Source organism: Bombina bombina, chromosome 7, assembly GCF_027579735.1.
Source record: "Bombina bombina isolate aBomBom1 chromosome 7, aBomBom1.pri, whole genome shotgun sequence".
Taxonomy (NCBI): domain Eukaryota; kingdom Metazoa; phylum Chordata; class Amphibia; order Anura; family Bombinatoridae; genus Bombina; species Bombina bombina.
In genome coordinates, this window is record NC_069505.1 from 209,787,055 (window position 1) to 209,805,383 (window position 18,329).

The 18,329-nt window shown below is 38.5% G+C and overlaps 1 protein-coding gene across 1 annotated transcript in view; it reads left to right on the forward strand.

Annotated features, from left to right (window-relative positions):
- SBF2 (SET binding factor 2) overlaps nucleotides 1-18,329 on the forward strand; it is a 1,344,181-nt gene that overhangs the window by 1,123,010 nt on the left and 202,842 nt on the right. The window contains exons 24-27 of the mRNA XM_053720592.1: nucleotides 1,096-1,271; nucleotides 1,849-1,994; nucleotides 12,707-12,902; nucleotides 13,382-13,578. Of these exons, the coding sequence (XP_053576567.1) occupies nucleotides 1,096-1,271; nucleotides 1,849-1,994; nucleotides 12,707-12,902; nucleotides 13,382-13,578 (715 nt within the window). The remainder of the gene's footprint in view (nucleotides 1-1,095; nucleotides 1,272-1,848; nucleotides 1,995-12,706; nucleotides 12,903-13,381; nucleotides 13,579-18,329) is intronic.

An 18,329-nucleotide genomic window follows, 5' to 3' on the forward strand; every position in this document is an offset into this window, starting at 1 on the left:
TAATAGGAATTTTTCTATTTACATATGAAATTGCTGTAATAATTAAACTTGTGTTCTGATTGCACTAGATGTGACTTATCTAATAAGCAGCATCATCTATAAACAGCAACCAGTTCTAGTTTCTATAAGCTTCGTCTTGTCATCTTACAGTATTTTTTTTAATAAACTTAAAGGGACATAATACCGCCCAAAAATTATTTCACGACTTATTTCTTTGTATCCTTTGTTGAAAAGCAGCTAGGAAGGTGTAGGAGAATGCACATGAATAGGGCACTATATTTCAGCAGTTTTTTTTTAACTGTAATGCGTTTGCAAGAACCGTAGATGGCAGCATTGTTTCCTGTCATGTTTTTTCCAGAAATGTGCACTCTGCCTATCTAGATATCTCTTCAACAAGAATGCCATATGAAACAAAGCTAATTTGTTAATAGAACTAAATTAAATACTTTTTTTTAAAATTACATGCTCTGTCTGAATCACGAAAGAACATTTTGGGATTTCATGTCCCTTTAATTTTTAAACTTTCTGTCCTGTTTGTTTTAAAAATATTTTCCTATTTGATTTTCATGTTTGGGACATTTTTTTTTGGCTACATTTTTTCATAGTGCTTCATGGCATCTCCCAAAAGGTTGTTAATTGCCTAATCACATGGTTATTCCAAAGTCGTCAAACCTAAGAAGCAAGGATCACAGTTTTTTATTTCCCTTTTCCCCATCGTATAGTTTGTGTCTGTACTTAGGAATGTCATTTGTCCTGTACTGAACAGTCCCTCCAGTAAAAAATAAATTAAATAAAAATAAATGTCGCCGAGGTTATATCCCGGGATCTGTTGGTGAAATGGGGTTGTAGGGCTGTGAGGCTCATCTTGAGGGTCTGATGTGGCTTTATAAAAACGGAAATCTTTCAATGGCTTCGCTTCTGCATTTTCAATGTTTGATATAGTTCATTATTTCCACTCTAAGAAACCATGAAAGTAACTGGTTATGTAGCGATGCCCTCGATTCCATAGAACTTACCAACAATGGACTTAATCAGAGACACAAGTGGTTTGTTGTGCTTACTGATTTAAACGTGTTGTATTCTTTTTCTGTGCAGTTAATTAAAGTAGCATTTGATGAAGAAGTAAGCCCTGAAATGGTGGACCTCTTTAAGAAGCAGCTAATGAAGTTCCGGTATCCCCTTTCCATCTTCAGCACGTTTGCATTTGCAGCAGGTCAGACAGCGCCTCAGATAATCTTACCAAAGCAGAAGGAAAAGAACACATCCTTTCGGTAATATAATGCAGTACCTGCTATCTGTAGCAAGCAAGGATGGCTTATTAGTGGCGTCAGCTCACCAATTGTAAATACATACCTTACCCCCAAGGACATGCATTCCCAATTCAACTTTCATGATTCCTATGGAACGTAAAATATTATAAAATCTTCTAATTCACTTCTGTTATCAAATTGAACTTTTTTCTTAGTATCCATTATTAAAACGTATCTTGTTTGCATAAGCGCATACCTACATAGGCTCACATGTACAACATTGTTATTGATACTGATTGCCAAATAGTGTTCAAATTACGTGCATACTACTGAATGCACCCCAGTATACTCTACCAGGCAAAAAGTTAAATTTGACAATAGAAATGAATTGGATTTTTTTTTTTAAATAAATGTTTTTTATATTCTATCTGAGTCCTGAAACCTTAATTGTTACTTTCATGTCCCTTTTACATAATGTAATCCTGTAAAACTTGCATGGTTTATTGGTCTATATATAAACGTCCATCTTGTTCCTGCCTTTCTGTACTTGTTTGTGAAGATACAGACATGTAACCTTTATTTAATATGTCTCTTTCAGAACTCTTTCTAAGACAATTGTGAAAGGTGCTAAACGAGCTGGTAAAATGACAATTGGGCGCCAGTATGCTGCAAAGAAAAAAAACAGCATAATATTAGAAGAGAGAGGGAGCCGATCAGGGGGATTTGAAGATGATGATATATCTGGTATGATGGTGGTGTTTTTCTCAGTTTTACACAAATGCAGCACTCAGTTTCTGGTTTATTTATTATGTGTCATTATTTATTATAGAGACGAATAAAACAGATAAAGCCAGCCCTTGCTAGTCTGATGACATATAACTCAGTATTCTGTGTCATCATTTTAGAGACAAAGCCATTCTTTGCTAGTCTGATGACATATAACTCGGTATTCTGTGCCATTATTCATTATAGAGACAAATAAAGCCAGTCCTTGCTAGTCTGACATATAACTCAGTATTCTGTATCATTATTCGTTATATAGACACATGAAACCGTTTCTCTTGTTAAGTGTATCCAGTCCACGGATCATCCATTTCTTGTGGGATATTCTCCTTCCCAACAGGAAGTTGCAAGAGGATCACCCACAGCAGAGCTGCTATATAGCTCCTCCCCTCACTGCCATATCCAGTCATTCTCTTGCAACTCTCAACTAAGATGGAGGTCGTAAGAGGACTGTGGTGTTTTATACTTAGTTTATTTCTTCAATCAAAAGTTTGTTATTTTTAAATGGTAACGGAGTGTACTGTTTATCTCAGGCAGTATTTAGAAGAAGAATCTGCCTGCGTTTTCTATGATCTTAGCAGAAGTAACTAAGATCCTTTGCTGTTCTCACATATTCTGAGGAGTGAGGTAACTTCAGAGGGGGAATAGCGTGCAGGTTTTCCTGTAATAAGGTATGTGCAGTTAAAATATTTTTCTAGGGATGGAATTTGCTAGAAAATTCTGCTGATACCGAAGTAATGTAAGTAAAGCCTTAAATGCAGTGATAGCGACTGGTATCAGGCTTATTAATAGAGATACATACTCTTATAAAAGTGTATTTTAAAACGTTTGCTGGCATGTTTAATCGTTTTTTACATATGTTTGGTGATAAAACTTATTGGGGCCTAGTTTTTTCCACATGGCTGGCTTGAATTTTGCCTAGAAACAGTTCCCTGAGGCTTCCCACTGTTGTAATATGAGTGGGAGGGGCATATTTTGGCGTTTTTTTGCACAGCAAAAATTACAGACACAGACATCCAGCTTCTTCCTGCATGATCCAGGACTTCTCTGAAGGGCTCAAAAGGCTTCAAAAGTCGTATTGAGGGAGGTAAAAAGTGGCAGTTGTTGTGACTGTTTAAAAAAAAACGTTTTTGTCATTTGTTATTCCGTTTTTGGTATTAAGGGGTTAATCATCCATTTGCAAGTGGGTGCAATGCTCTGCTAACTTATTACATACACTGTAAAAATTTTGTTAGTGTAACTGCATTTTTTCACTGTTATTTCAAAAGTTGGGAAAATTTGTGTTTCTTAAAGGCGCAGTAACGTTTTTTATATTGCTTGTAAACTTGTTTTAAAGTGTTTTCCAAGCTTGCTAGTCTCATTGCTAGTCTGTTTAAACATGTCTGACACAGAGGAACCTACTTGTTCATTATGTTTGAAAGCCATGGTGGAGCCCCATAGGAGAATGTGTACTAAATGTATTGATTTCACCTTAAACAGTAAAGATCAGTCTTTATCTATAAAAGAATTATCACCAGAGGGTTCTGTCGAGGGGGAAGTTATGCCGACTAACTCTCCCCACGTGTCAGACCCTTCGCCTCCCGCTCAGGGGACGCACGCTAATATGGCGCCAATTACATCAGGGACGCCCATAGCGATTACCTTGCAGGACATGGCTGCAATCATGAATAATACCCTGTCAGAGGTATTATTTAGATTGCCTGAATTAAGAGGCAAGCGCAATAGCTCTGGGGTTAGGAGAGATACAGTGCGCGCAAATGCTGTTAGAGCCATGTCTGATACTGCGTCACAGTATGCAGAACATCAGGACGGAGAGCTTCAGTCTGTGGGTGACATCTCTGACTCGGGGAAACCTGATTCAGAGATTTCTAATTTTAAATTTAAGCTTGAGAACCTCCGTGTATTGCTTGGGGAGGTATTAGCTGCTCTGAATGACTGTAACACAGTTGCAATTCCAGAGAAATTGTGTAGGCTGGATAGATACTATGCGGTGCCGGTGTGTACTGACGTTTTTCCTATACCTAAAAGGCTTACAGAAATTATTAGCAAGGAGTGGGATAGACCCGGTGTGCCCTTTTCCCCACCTCCTATATTTAGAAAAATGTTTCCAATAGACGCCACTACACAGGACTTATGGCAGACCCTAAGGTGGAGGGAGCAGTTTCTACTTTAGCAAAGCGTACCACTATCCCGGTTGAGGACAGTTGTGCTTTTTCAGATCCAATGGATAAAAAATTGGAGGGTTACCTTAAGAAAATGTTTATTCAACAAGGTTTAATTTTACAGCCCCTTGCATGCATTGCGCCTGTCACTGCTGCGGAGGCATTCTGGTTTGAGGCCCTGGAAGAGGCCATCCAGACAGCTCTATTGAATGAAATTATTGACAAGCTTAGAACGCTTAAGCTAACTAACTCATTTGTTTCTGATGCCATTGTTCATTTGACTAAACTAACGGCTAAGAATTCCGGATTCGCCATCCAGGTGCGTAGGGCGCTATGGCTTAAATCCTGGTCAGCTGACGTGACTTCAAAGTCTAAATTACTCAACATTCCTTTCAAGGGGCAGACCTTATTCGGGCCTGGCTTGAAGGAAATTATTGCTGACATTACTGGAGGCAAGGGTCATACCCTTCCTCAGGACAGGGCCAAATCAAAGGCCAAACAGTCTAATTTTCGTGCCTTTCGAAATTTCAAGGAGCAGCATCAACTTCCTCCGCTTCAAAACAAGAGGGAACTGTTGCTCATTCCAGACAGGCCTGGAAACCTAACCAGTCCTGGAACAAGGGCAAGCAGGCCAGAAAGCCTGCTGCTGCCCCCAAGACAGCATGAAGGAACGGCCCCCTATCCGGAAACGGATCTAGTGGAGGACAGACTTTCTCTCTTCGCCCAGGCATGGGCAAGAGATGTTCAGGATCCCTGGGCGTTGGAGATCATATCTCAGGGATATCTTCTGGACTTCAAAGCTTCTCCTCCACAAGGGAGATTTCATCTTTCAAGGTTATCAGCAAACCAGATAAAGAAAGAGGCATTCCTAAGCTGTGTGCAAGACCTCCTAGTAATGGGAGTGATCCATCCAGTTCCGCGGACGGAACAAGGACAGGGATTTTATTCAAATCTGTTTGTGGTTCCCAAGAAAGAGGGAACCTTCAGACCAATCTTGGATCTAAAGATCTTAAACAAATTCCTCAGAGTTCCATCATTCAAAATGGAAACTATTCGGACCATCCTACCCATGATCCAAGAGGGTCAGTACATGACCACAGTGGACTTAAAGGATGCCTACCTTCACATACCGATTCACAAAGATCATCATCGGTTCCTAAGGTTTGCCTTTCTAGACAGGCATTACCAATTTGTAGCTCTTCCCTTCGGGTTGACCACTGCCCCAAGAATTTTTACAAAGGTTCTGGGCTCACTTCTGGCGGTTCTAGGACCGCGAGGCATAGCGGTGGTTCCGTATCTAGACGACATCCTGATACAGGCGTCAAGCTTTCAAATTGCCAAGTCTCATACAGAGATAGTTCTGGCATTTCTGAGGTCGCATGGGTGGAAAGTGAACGTGGAAAAGAGTTCTCTATCACCACTCACAAGAGTCTCCTTCCTAGGGACTCTTATAGATTCTGTAGAGATGAAAATTTACCTGACGGAGTCCAAGTTATCAAAACTTCTAAATGCTTGCCGTGTCCTTCATTCCATTCCACGCCCGTCAGTGGCTCAGTGCATGGAAGTAATCGGCTTAATGGTAGCGGCAATGGACATAGTGCCATTTGCGCGCCTGCATCTCAGACCGCTGCAATTATGCATGCTAAGTCAGTGGAATGGGGATTACTCAGATTTGTCCCCTCTACTAAATCTGGATCAAGAGACCAGAGATTCTCTTCTCTGGTGGCTTTCTCGGGTCCATCTGTCCAAGGGTATGACCTTTCGCAGGCCAGATTGGACGATTGTAACAACAGATGCCAGCCTTCTAGGTTAGGGCGCAGTCTGGAACTCCCTGAAGGCTCAGGGATCGTGGACTCAGGAGGAGAAACTCCTCCCAATAAATATTCTGGAGTTAAGAGCAATATTCAAGGCTCTTCTAGCTTGGCCTCAGTTAGCAACACTGAGGTTCATCAGATTTCAGTCGGACAACATCACGACTGTGGCTTACATCAACCATCAAGGGCGAACCAGGAGTTCCCTAGCGATGTTAGAAGTCTCAAAGATAATTCGCTGGGCAGAGTCTCACTCTTGCCACCTGTCAGCGATCCACATCCCAGGCATAGAGAACTGGGAGGTGGATTTTCTAAGTCGTCAGACTTTTCATCCGGGGGAGTAGGAACTCCATCCGGAGGTGTTTGCTCAACTGGTCCATCGTTGGGGCAAACCAGAACTGGATCTCATGGCGTCTCGCCAGAACGCCAAGCTTCCTTGTTACGGATCCAGGTCCAGGGACCCGGGAGCAACGCTGATAGATGCTCTAGCAGCTCCTTGGTTCTTCAACCTGGCCTATGTGTTTCCACCGTTTTCTCTGCTCCCTCGACTGATTGCCAAAATCAAACAGGAGAGAGCATCGGTGATTCTGATAGCGCCTGCGTGGCCACGCAGGACCTGGTATGCAGACCTAGTGGACATGTCATCTCTTCCACCATGGACTCTGCCTCTGAGGCAGGACCTTCTAATACAAGGTCCTTTCAATCATCCAAATCTAATTTCTCTGAGACTGACTGCATGGAGATTGAACACTTGATTCTATCAAGGCGTGGCTTCTCCGAGTCAGTCATTGATACCTTAATACAGGCTCGGAAGCCTGTCACCAGGAAAATCTACCATAAGATATGGCGTAAATATCTTTATTGGTGTGAATCCAAGAGTTACTCATGGAGTAAGGTTAGGATTCCTAGGATATTGTCCTTTCTCCAAGAGGGTTTGGACAAAGGCTTATCAGCTAGTTCTTTAAAAGGACAGATCTCTGCTCTGTCTATTCTTTTGCACAAGCGTCTGGCAGAAGTTCCAGACGTCCAGGCATTTTGTCAGGCTTTGGTTAGGATTAAGCCTGTGTTTAAAACTGTTGCTCCCCCGTGGAGCTTAAACTTGGTTCTTAAAGTTCTTCAGGGAGTTCCGTTTGAACCCCTTCATTCCATTGATATTAAACTTTTATCCTGGAAAGTTCTGTTTTTGATGGCTATTTCCTCGGCTCGAAGAGTCTCTGAGTTATCTGCCTTACATTGTGATTCTCCTTATCTGATTTTTCATTCAGACAAGGTAGTTCTGTGTACCAAACCTGGGTTTTTACCTAAGGTGGTTTCTAACAGGAATATCAATCAAGAGATTGTTGTTCCATTATTGTGTCCTAATCCTTCTTCAAAGAAGGAACGTCTTTTGCATAATCTGGACGTAGTCCTTGCCTTGAAGTTTTACTTACAGGCTACTAAAGATTTTCGTCAAACATCTGCCCTGTTTGTTGTTTACTCTGGACAGAGGAGAGGTCAAAAAGCTTCGGCAACCTCTCTCTCCTTTTGGCTTCGGAGCATAATACGCTTAGCCTATGAGACTACTGGACAGCAGCCCCCTGAAAGGATTACAGCTCATTCTACTAGAGCTGTGGCTTCCACCTGGGCCTTTAAAGATGAGGCCTCTGTTGAACAGATTTGCAAGGCTGCGACTTGGTCTTCGCTTCACACCTTTTCAAAATTTTACAAATTTGACACTTTTGCTTCTTCGGAGGCTGTTTTGGGAGAAAGTTTCTACAGGCAGTGGTTCCTTCCGTTTAAGTTCCTGCCTTGTCCCTCCCATCATCCGTGTACTTTAGCTTTGGTATTGGTATCCCACAAGTAATGGATGATCCGTGGACTGGATACACTTAACAAGAGAAAACATAATTTATGCTTACCTGATAAATTTATTTCTCTTGTAGTGTATCCAGTCCACGGCCCGCCCTGTCATTTTAATTAAACTACAGTCACCACTGCACCCTATGGTTTCTCCTTTCTCGTCTTGTTTCGGTCGAATGACTGGATATGGCAGTGAGGGGAGGAGCTATATAGCAGCTCTGCTGTGGGTGATCCTCTTGCAACTTCCTGTTGGGAAGGAGAATATCCCACAAGTAATGGATGATCCGTGGACTGGATACACTACAAGAGAAATAAATTTATCAGGTAAGCATAAATTATGTTTTTTTGCTAGTCTGATGACATATAACTCAGTATTCTGTGTCATTATTCATTATAGAGACAAATAAAGCAGGTCTTTGCTACTCTGAGGACATATAACTCAGTATTCTGTGCCATTATTCATTATAGAGACAAATAAAACCAGTCCTTGCTAGTCTGATGACATATAACTCAGTATTCTGTCTCATCATTATAGAGACAAATAAAGCCGGTCCTTGCTAGTCTGAAGTCATATAACTCAGTATTCTGTGTCATTATTCATTATAGAGACAAATAAAGCTGTTCTTTGCTAGTCTGGTGACATATAACTTTGTATTCTGTGTCATTATTTATTATAGAGACAAATAAAGCCGGACCTTGCTTCTCTGAGGACATATAACTCAGTATCAGTTTGCATTATACTTCCTTTTTAATATATGCTTTAGTTTAAAGGGACAGTCTACTCCAGAATTGTTATTGTTCAAAAAGATAGATAATCCCTTTATTACCCATTCTCCAGTTTTGCATAACCAACACGGTTATATTAATACACTTTTTACCTCTGTGATTACCTTGTATCTAAGCCTCTGCAGACTGCCCTTATTTGAGTTATTTTGACAGACTTGCATTTCAGCTAATCAGTACTGACTCCACGGGCATGGGCACAATGTTATCTACATTGCAGACATGAGATAACTCCCTCTAGCTGTTAAAAACTGCCAAATGCATTCAGATAAGAGGTGGCCTTCAAGGGCTTAGAAATTAGCTTATGAGCCTAACTAGGTTTAGCTTTCAACTAAGAATACCAAGAGAACAAAACAAATTTGATGAGAAAAGTAAATTGGAAAGTTGTTTAAAATTGCATGCCCTGTCTTTGTCATGAAAGTTTAATTTTTACTAGAATGTCCCATTTAATATTTTACATTGTCAGGGACAGTTATTTATTTACAATGCACAGTGAGGTATTTAGTTTTTGTGCTGGTCTAGGCACTGGATAATGTTCGCTTGTTTTTGCCTTGCATACAGCCAGGATCACTAATTTATAATAATGCTAATAAATAGAAGATTTTTAGAGCATAGGGGTGGAAAGGCATTATGCCATAAAACTACCCCTATAAATGTGTTGTCCCCTTAAAGGGACACTGAACCCAATTTTTTTCTTTTGTGATTCAGATAGAGCATGACATTTTAAGCAACTTTCTAATTTACTCCTATTATCAATTTTCTTCGTTCTCTTGCTATCTGTATTTGAAAAAGAAGTCATCTAATTTTTTTTTTTTCAGACCTCTGGACAGCACTTTTTATTGGTGCGTGAATTTATCCACCAATCAACAAGAACAGCCCAAGTTGTTCACCAAAAATGGGCCGGCATCTAATCTTACATTCTTGCATTTCAAGAGAATGAAGAAAATTTGATTATAGGAGTAAATTAGAAAGTTTCTTAAAATACCATGCTCTATCTGAATCACAAAAGAAAAAAATTGGGTTCAGTGTCCATTTAAATCCAGCTGCCTAGAAACAGGCCCTGTTGATCTAGAATAAAAGGTGAATAAAAGTGTTTATTAAAATAACCTAGAGCTGCAACAACTAATCGTCATAATCAATAATAATCGATTATGAAAATAGTTGTCAACGAATCTCATAATCGATTAATCGATTAGTTGGTTTGCAATTAGTTGGTCTGTGCACAACACCAGCTGCTTCACTCCACTGAGCTCCTGCACATGGTATTGTGTTTTACTTTTCATTTTTTCAGGACAGTATAAGTTTACAACAACCCCTGGCTTATGTGCAACCCAGATATAATAGTCATCATTTCGATTGTTTATATTAAATATGGTGATTTGGAGCTATGCTTTTCATGATATAGTGCCAAGCTTGCCAAGCTTGTTGTTTACACCTAGCCCCTAGTGATGGGAATTATTTAAATTGATATACACTAGTATCTGTTTGCACATTTATTAGCATATTGCTGATTATATGTACTGTATAAATAAATGTCTAAGGCTTTATCCTGTTATTGATATACAGTCCTTAGCGCTTTTGATTTTGTTTTTTATAGTTTTTTTTATATTTTTAATAAATTGTGATAATATGTACCAGATTCAACCTTTATAAGTATATATTCGTTATTTTTAGAGCGGACTAGATATTTCCCCTAACCTTATAGCTAGTTATTTACCATTGCATATAGATATTCAAGATATTTTTATGTTAGAATTAAATCAATGGTTACTTTATTGAGAGGCCCCTTGCCAAGGTAGAAAACACTTAGCATTGGTGAACAGCTAGCAAAGATAAATATCCCACTTTGGTGAAATTGGCAAAACCCTACTTATACACCTCAACAGCCTTTTCTCTGCTGCAGGAAATATAGCTGCAAACAGAGAACCAGCCTTAGCCAGAAGCATGTGGACATGTTGAGATTTTTGCATTTCAATGCAAAGTTTCTGAAAGAGTGAATAACAGAATGTTATTAGCAGTGATAGTCTAACTCTTTCTAGTTCTACCTCTTTTGAAACAGTTTGTGGTTTTGTTTTGTTTAATTATAAAACTGTGCTCTGCTGCTTAAAAATTGAAAAAACAGTTGTGTTAATGTGAAGTTTTACTCTGTAGTTTATATTTGTAACACTCATTATGTGGATTTTATTTAAAACATAGAAAACTATTATTGATTCCCTCTTTTTATCCGATTAGTCGATTAATCGAAAAAAATAATCGGCCGATTAATCGATTATGAAAATAATCGTTAGTTGCAGCCCTAAAATAACCTAAGAATGAGGATAAGTAATGCATTTTTCAACCTAAATAGAGTACAGCTGTTTTATCAGACATAAAATAAGTCTTACAATGAGAAACTGTATTGGATTACTTTAGAGTGAAATGCTGATACACTCTTTAGACTGTCTGAGCATCATGGGAAATGTAGTTCCAAAACATCTGGGGGCCCAAGGTTGCTGACCCCTGGATTAAAGGGACATTAAAGTCAAAATTAAATTATACTGATTTGGATACAGCATGCAGTTTTAAGATACTTTCAAATTACTTCCATGATCAAATTGCCCACAGTTTTTTTTTTATATGCACACTTTCTGAGGCACCAGGTACTACTGAGCATGTGCAAAAGTTCAGTGTTTAGGTATATGAGTCTGTGATTGGCTGACGACTGTCTCGTGATACAAGACGCCGGCAAATTGAAGTACATTTTTTAAGTTGTCAGAAAAGAAAATCTACTGCTTATTTAAACTTCAGACTAAATGCTATTCCATTGTCTTTATTTTACTGCTTACTTAAACTTCAGACTAAATGCTATTATTTATTATGCACTTGTTGGTTAAGCATATATATGCCACATATGTAGTAATTGTTGCACAATAATTATAGTCCCCTGTATCTCTTTAAAATAACAGATCCTTTGCAAGTATATTAGCTTCAAGTCACTAGTCAGTATACAATGCATGTGCAGCTACCTGTAGCAATACTTGTAATGAAAACAGTGATCTTTTACAAGCGTTTCTTGTTTTACACCACTTGTCTTCTGGAGACAGAGCGATCTCACTCACCCTCCTCCTCCAGGAAATTGGCTCCGGTGTTATGCTGGGCTCTTAATCCTCTGGTCTTTCAGGTGCTGGCTTAGATTTTTCTTTTTGATGTAAAGACTTCTGATTGTAAAGTGCATAGTGCAATGTGGAGTTCAAATAGAAGAAAACAAAGGACAAAACACCCGCTCTTAGCGTGTATCATGCGCGGGTATTGCTAGGTACCTAGTCTGCAGTTTTGAAAAAAGGTTTGCAGAAAAACAGCTTGTATGCGTTTCACCCGTTGCTTGGGCTTTCTCAAGATAACTGTTCCTGAAGACTGAATTTTTTTCCATATAAGTTCGTTTTATTATGTCCATCTAAAGGGAGGTGGATTAGGAGTGGCAATAATTGTAATATCGTTCTTAGCACTAACTTTTCTCTTTGCCTCTGTAATCTTTTCTTTGAATGCATCATTCTGTCTAGCATTTATTTAGTGTTTAATGTCCCTTTAAATTACCAGTTATTTCCTTGAAAGAAAATAAGTAATCTGACATGCTCCATTTCTTAAGAAAGCTGTAATAACTTTAAATATTAAATAGGCTTGTGCATAAATACATTATTCTGAATAGGACAGCGGCATTCGACTATTTTCGATGCAGGATGTATCTGGATTTATACAGATATCTCTGTGTTATACTTTATCACTAATATAACAGACACTGAAATAGCTGAATGCTGCTGCCCACAGCCATATTCTGTATTCATTATTATTATTATCTGTTATTTGTAGAGCGCCAACAGATTCCGCAGCGCATTTGTAAAACACATGCTAAATTACATATTTATGCATATGCCTAATATTAAACATAAATACAAAATGACCTGTCCTTTAAACTGGATCCCAAGGACTTAATATAAAATGTGCTGTAGGACACAGCAAAGTCATCTTCACATTCTTACATTAAGTTACATAAGTACTAGAACAGTCTACCGTATCACTGAGTGGGATTTTCTATCTCCAGTGTCAGATGATAATGAACTGCCAAGTGGAACATTAAAAGCATCTGAAAAATCGACAATGGAGCAGTTGGTGGAAAGGGCGTGCTTCAGAGATTATCAGCGTCTGGCCCTAGGAACCATTAGCAACTCCTCTTCACGATTAAAAACAGAGCACTTTAGGGTCACAGCGATGAACAGAATGTACTCTCTTTGCAGAAGGTAAATAAACATTTTGCATTGGTGGGTTCTGTGCTGTGGGACATAAGAGAACTAACAACATGAACATATTACTTCGCTCTTATTTGTAATTTAATCCCCTTGGTGCTCCCCAGAAAAGTATATGACAAACTACTTTATTCTAAATATAATGTCCATGTTTTTCTGTGTCCTGCTAATCTAAACGTCTCTGTTATGGCAGAGCCATTGTGTTGAAAGAATTTTGGATAAGTTGGGTGATTAAATATGGTGGTGGGTGGGTTTCCTGTCAAGTGTGGAGGCTAAAATGTTAAGTGTAAAAATATTTTCTTTAGAGGCCAAATAATTTATTGCTTCTATATCTAACAATCTACAATAAAGAGATGATAGTCTTGCTTTATTTATTTGTTTAAAGCTTTGTATCCTGGTAGAAATGAATCAGACATAACATTAAGACAAAGCGATTTCTCCCAGTAATTCATCTTTTTTTTTTTAACTTGAAGTTATCCAGGCCTTCTAGTTATACCTCAGTCTGTCCAGGACAGTAGCCTACATAAAGTCGCCCGCTGTTATCGCCATAACAGACTTCCTGCAGTGTCCTGGAAAAATTCTAAAACCAATGCAGTGTTACTTCGTTCTGGAGGTTTTCATGGAAAGACAGTTGTTGGTCTCTTCAAATCACAAAATACACATACAGCTGGTGAGAATGAACTTTTATATTACTTCCTTTTTTTTATCTTTATTAAATACGTCAAGCAAAGGCATCCACTTCTGCTAGATAGATATCAAATCATTTCAGGTGAAAAGTAACTTTTTATTCAGTTGTGGAAGATGCTTCTGAATAAGGAAATATTTTGTTAAGTTGATGTCACTTATTAGACATTTCTGCCCCTTATTTGCTATAGAATCTGATTATTTTTTATATGTTTACTGAGAAAATTTAACTCTTTCCTACATCAGCAAAGATTATTCCTAAAGTAGAGAAAAAGATGAACAAATGCAAAATAAATAAGCAATAAAAATACAGGTCCCCAATTCCAAAATTTCAAAATCTGAACTTATTCTGAAATCCAAACTTTAATTCATTTTTTTATTTTTTTAATAAAATGATAAAAAAATGACTATTGTTCCCCTCCTGTAAGTCACAATCGTCTCTACCTGTGTCTTTGGTTTGGTTTTTGTGCCTTTAAAAGGCGATAATAGTCTATATTTATTTAAAACAACACATATTCCCTTTCTGATTACAGTACTATAGTATATTTCTGAGGGTGCTATGTATACAAAAGTATAAAAAATGATCTAAAAGTACCTTTAGGTTACATGTATAAGGTGTATTAGGACATCTAAATATTGCATCAATGACATGAGAAAGTGTTGTTTACACTTGGTCCCATCCCGTCACCAAACTGTCCCATTTAACAGACACAAATATTCCAAAATCCAAACCTTTTCCAGTCCCAAACAGTTTGGCTAAAGGGGTTTCTACCTGTATATACTTTTGCTTAGTGAACCAGCTAATCAAATTATAATAATAATACAATCTTCTGACTATTACTTTATAGTTTGCTTTTAGGATTCACGACTTGATTGGTTTTATGTTATAAGTAAATCCTTGTTAAAGGGACATAAATCTCTAAATACATTTTATAGCATAGTATTGGGGTCATTCCCCACCCCCCTCTAGTCATGTATCTTTCACTACATTCCACTGCTGACGTGTTTGCGCATGTGCAGTAACTCTCCTTCAGATACCTGCAGTGTAACTAAAGTAAAAAAAAAATGACGGCACCTGTGATTAGACACAGGTGCATGAAATGTATTTATTGTTTGGTGTCCCTTTAAATAGCTAAAATGGATAAAAGGAGGTAAACTATAAATACATGTTTTATGTATAAATTTAAAGGGGCATAGTACTAAAATGTTCTTTGTTTTATCTGAAAGTATTAAAATATAAAGTGTCAATGCTTTTCCAAAGCATGTTTGTGTTTCTGTGGGATTTGCTAGTAAGCAACAGATACCTAGATATAAGTTGTTGTACACAGACATGCACCGGTTAGTTTCACTTTCAAATTAAAATAGTTTCTTCTTAAAGGGACATTGTGTTCTAAAATGGTCTCCCTTTTAATGTGTTCCTAATGGTTTTATTTATCTGCAGGAATGTAATTTTAATTGTTTGCAAACAGCTCCTTTACCTTTTTTGTTATTTAAAACAGCTGCTTTTGCCTGTAGAAACTGCCAACTATACTTAAAATATGAATAACAAATGTATTAACTTTAGAAAACAGGAGACAATAGCACTAATTAATCTCCCAGTAGTAGGGCAGGATAGAGAGATTTTTGTATCTGAAATATCTGGTTGTGCTCATCAAATCCCCAGCCATAATTAGCATTTCAATACCAAACTATAAGATTGCGCATTTATGCATAGTTAAAATTAGCAGGTCTGCTTTACGTGCAGACTTAGCCCATTGTTGTGAGCTTGTCCTTGAGAACAACAGGTGATGGCTTTAATGAGCAAAACCAGATATCTCAAATACAAAAATAATAATGAAAAAACATTTTTGCATACATTTAACACTTTGCAATAGGTATGACAAGTCATTTGGAAGACTTTGGGCGCAATCCGATAAAGATCGTAGTTTGCGGCGCAAGCGAGGGAACCCCCGCCGCCCGTAGTTTCAGCTCACAACTCGAGCTATCCTATATACGGCGCCGTCAGATGCTAAAGTGCCGTAAGTCGGATAAACCAGCGATGTCCAGAAATCTGCGTGAGTACAAATTTCTGGAGTCGCCAGTGACTTACGGCACTTTAGAAACTGCCGGCGCCTACAAAACCTGACTAAATTATTAAATCTCCCATACTGTCTAACACACCTCCCAAACATAGCCCAACACGTCTAACCCTCTATCCGCTATCCCCCCTCACTATCCTAACAATAAAAAATGTATTAACCCCTAAACCGCCGCTCCCGGACTCGCCGCCACCTAATAAAGTTATTAACCCCTAAACCGCCGCTCCCGGACCCCGCCGACACCTACATTATCTATATTACCCCCTAATGTGAGCTCCTACCCCGCCGCCACCTACATTAACTACCCCCTAATGTGAGCCCCCTACCCCGCCGCCAGCTATATTAAAATTATTAACCCCTAATCTAATCCCCCTACCCCGCCGCCAGCTATATTAAAATTATTAACCCCTAATTTAATCCCCCTACCCCGCCGCCAGCTATATTAAATTAATTAACCCCTAATCTAATCCCCCTATACCGCCGCCAGCTATATTAAATACATTAACCCCTAATCTAATCCCCCTATACCTCCTCCAGCTATATTAAATACATTAACCCCTAATCTAATCCCCCTATACTGCCGCCAGCTATATTAAATACATTAACCCCTAATCTAATCCCCCTATACCGCCGCCAGCTATATTAAATACATTAACCCCTAATCTAATCCCCTGACACCGCCGCCAGCTATATTAACTATATTAACCCTAATTATATTAGGGTTAATATAGTTATTATATATATTAACTATATTAACCCTAATTATATTAGGGTTAATATTGTTATTATATTATATATATTAAGTATAATAATCCTATCTAACTCTAACATCCCTAACTAAATTCTTATTAAAATAAATCTAATTAATATTAATATTATTAATTAAAATATTCCTATTTAAATCTAAATACTTACCTATAAAATAAACCCTAAGATAGCTACAATGTAATTAATAATTACATTGTAGCTATTTTAGGGTTTATATTTATTTTACAGGTAACTTGGTAATTATTTTAACTAGGTACAATAGCTATTAAATAGTTAATAACTATTTAATAGCTACCTAGTTAAAATAATTACCAATTTACCTGTAAAATAAATCCTAACCTAAGTTACAAATACACCTACACTATCAATAAATTAAATAAACTACAAATATCTAAACTAAAATACAATTAAATAAACTAAACTAAATTACAAAAAAACAAACACTAAATTACAAAAAATAAAAAAAAGATTACAAGATTTTTAAGCTAATTACACCTATTCTAAGCCCCCTAATAAAATAATAAAGCCCCCCAAAATAAAAAAAATTCCCTACTCTATTCTAAATTAAAAAAGTTAAAAGCTCTATTACCTTCCCAGCCCTTAAAAGGGCCTTTTGCGGGGCATGGCCCAAAGAAATCAGCTCTTTTGCCTGTAAAAAAAAACACAATACCACCCCCCAACATTACAACCCACCACCCACATACCCCTACTCTAACCCAAACCCCCCTTAAATAAACCTAACACTACCCCCCTGAAGAGCTCCCTACCTTGTCTTCACCTGCTGGGCAGAACTCCTCATCCGATCTGGGCGATGTTTTCAATCAAGCGGCAGAGAAGAAGTCTTCCATCCGGCGATGTCTTCATCCAAGCGGCAAAGAAGAAGTCTTCCATCCGACGATGTCTTCAATCAAGCGGCAGAGAAGAGGTCCTCCATCGGGGCAAAGTTTTCTTCCAAGCGGCATCTTCAATCTTCTTTCTTCGCTCCTCCGTCGCGGAACATCCATCCGGCACAACGACTTCCCGACGAATGAGGTTCCTTTAAATGACGTCATCCAAGATGGCGTCCATCGAATTCCTATTGGCTGATAGGATTCTATCAGCCAATCGTAATTAAGGTAGAAAAATCTGATTGGCTGATTGAATCAGCCAATCAGATTCAAGTTCAATCCGATTGGCTGATTGGTTCAGCCAATCGGATTGAACTTGAATCTGATTGGCTGATTGAATCAGCCAATCAGATTTTTCTACCTTAATTCCGATTGGCTGATAGAATCCTATCAGCCAATCGGAATTCGACGGATGCCATCTTGGATGACGTCATTTAAAGGTACCTCATTCGTCGGGAAGTAGTCGTGCCGGATGGATGTTCCGCGTCGGAGGAGCGAAGAAAGAAGATTGAAGATGCCGCTTGGAAGAAACCTTTGCCCTGATGGAGGACCTCTTCTCTGCCGCTTGATTGAAGACATCGCCGGATGGAAGACTTCTTCTTTGCCGCTTGGATGAAGACATCGCCGGATGGAAGACTTCTGCCGCTTGATTGAAGACATCTCCCGGATCGGATGAAGAGTTCTGCCCGGCTGGGTGAAGACAAGGTAGGGAGATCTTCAGGGGGGTAGTGTTAGGTTTATTTAAGGGGGGTTTGGGTTAGTGTAGGGGTATGTGGGTGGTGGGTTGTAATGTTGGGGGGTGGTATTGTGTTTTTTTTTACAGGCAAAAGAGCCGATTTCTTTGGGGCATGCCCCGCAAAAGGCCCTTTTAAGGGCTGGTAAGGTAATAGAGCTGTTAATTTTTTTAATTTAGAATAGGGTAGGGAATTTTTTTTATTTTGGGGGGCTTTATTATTTTATTAGGGGGCTTAGAATAGGTGTAATTAGCTTAAAAATCTTGTAAT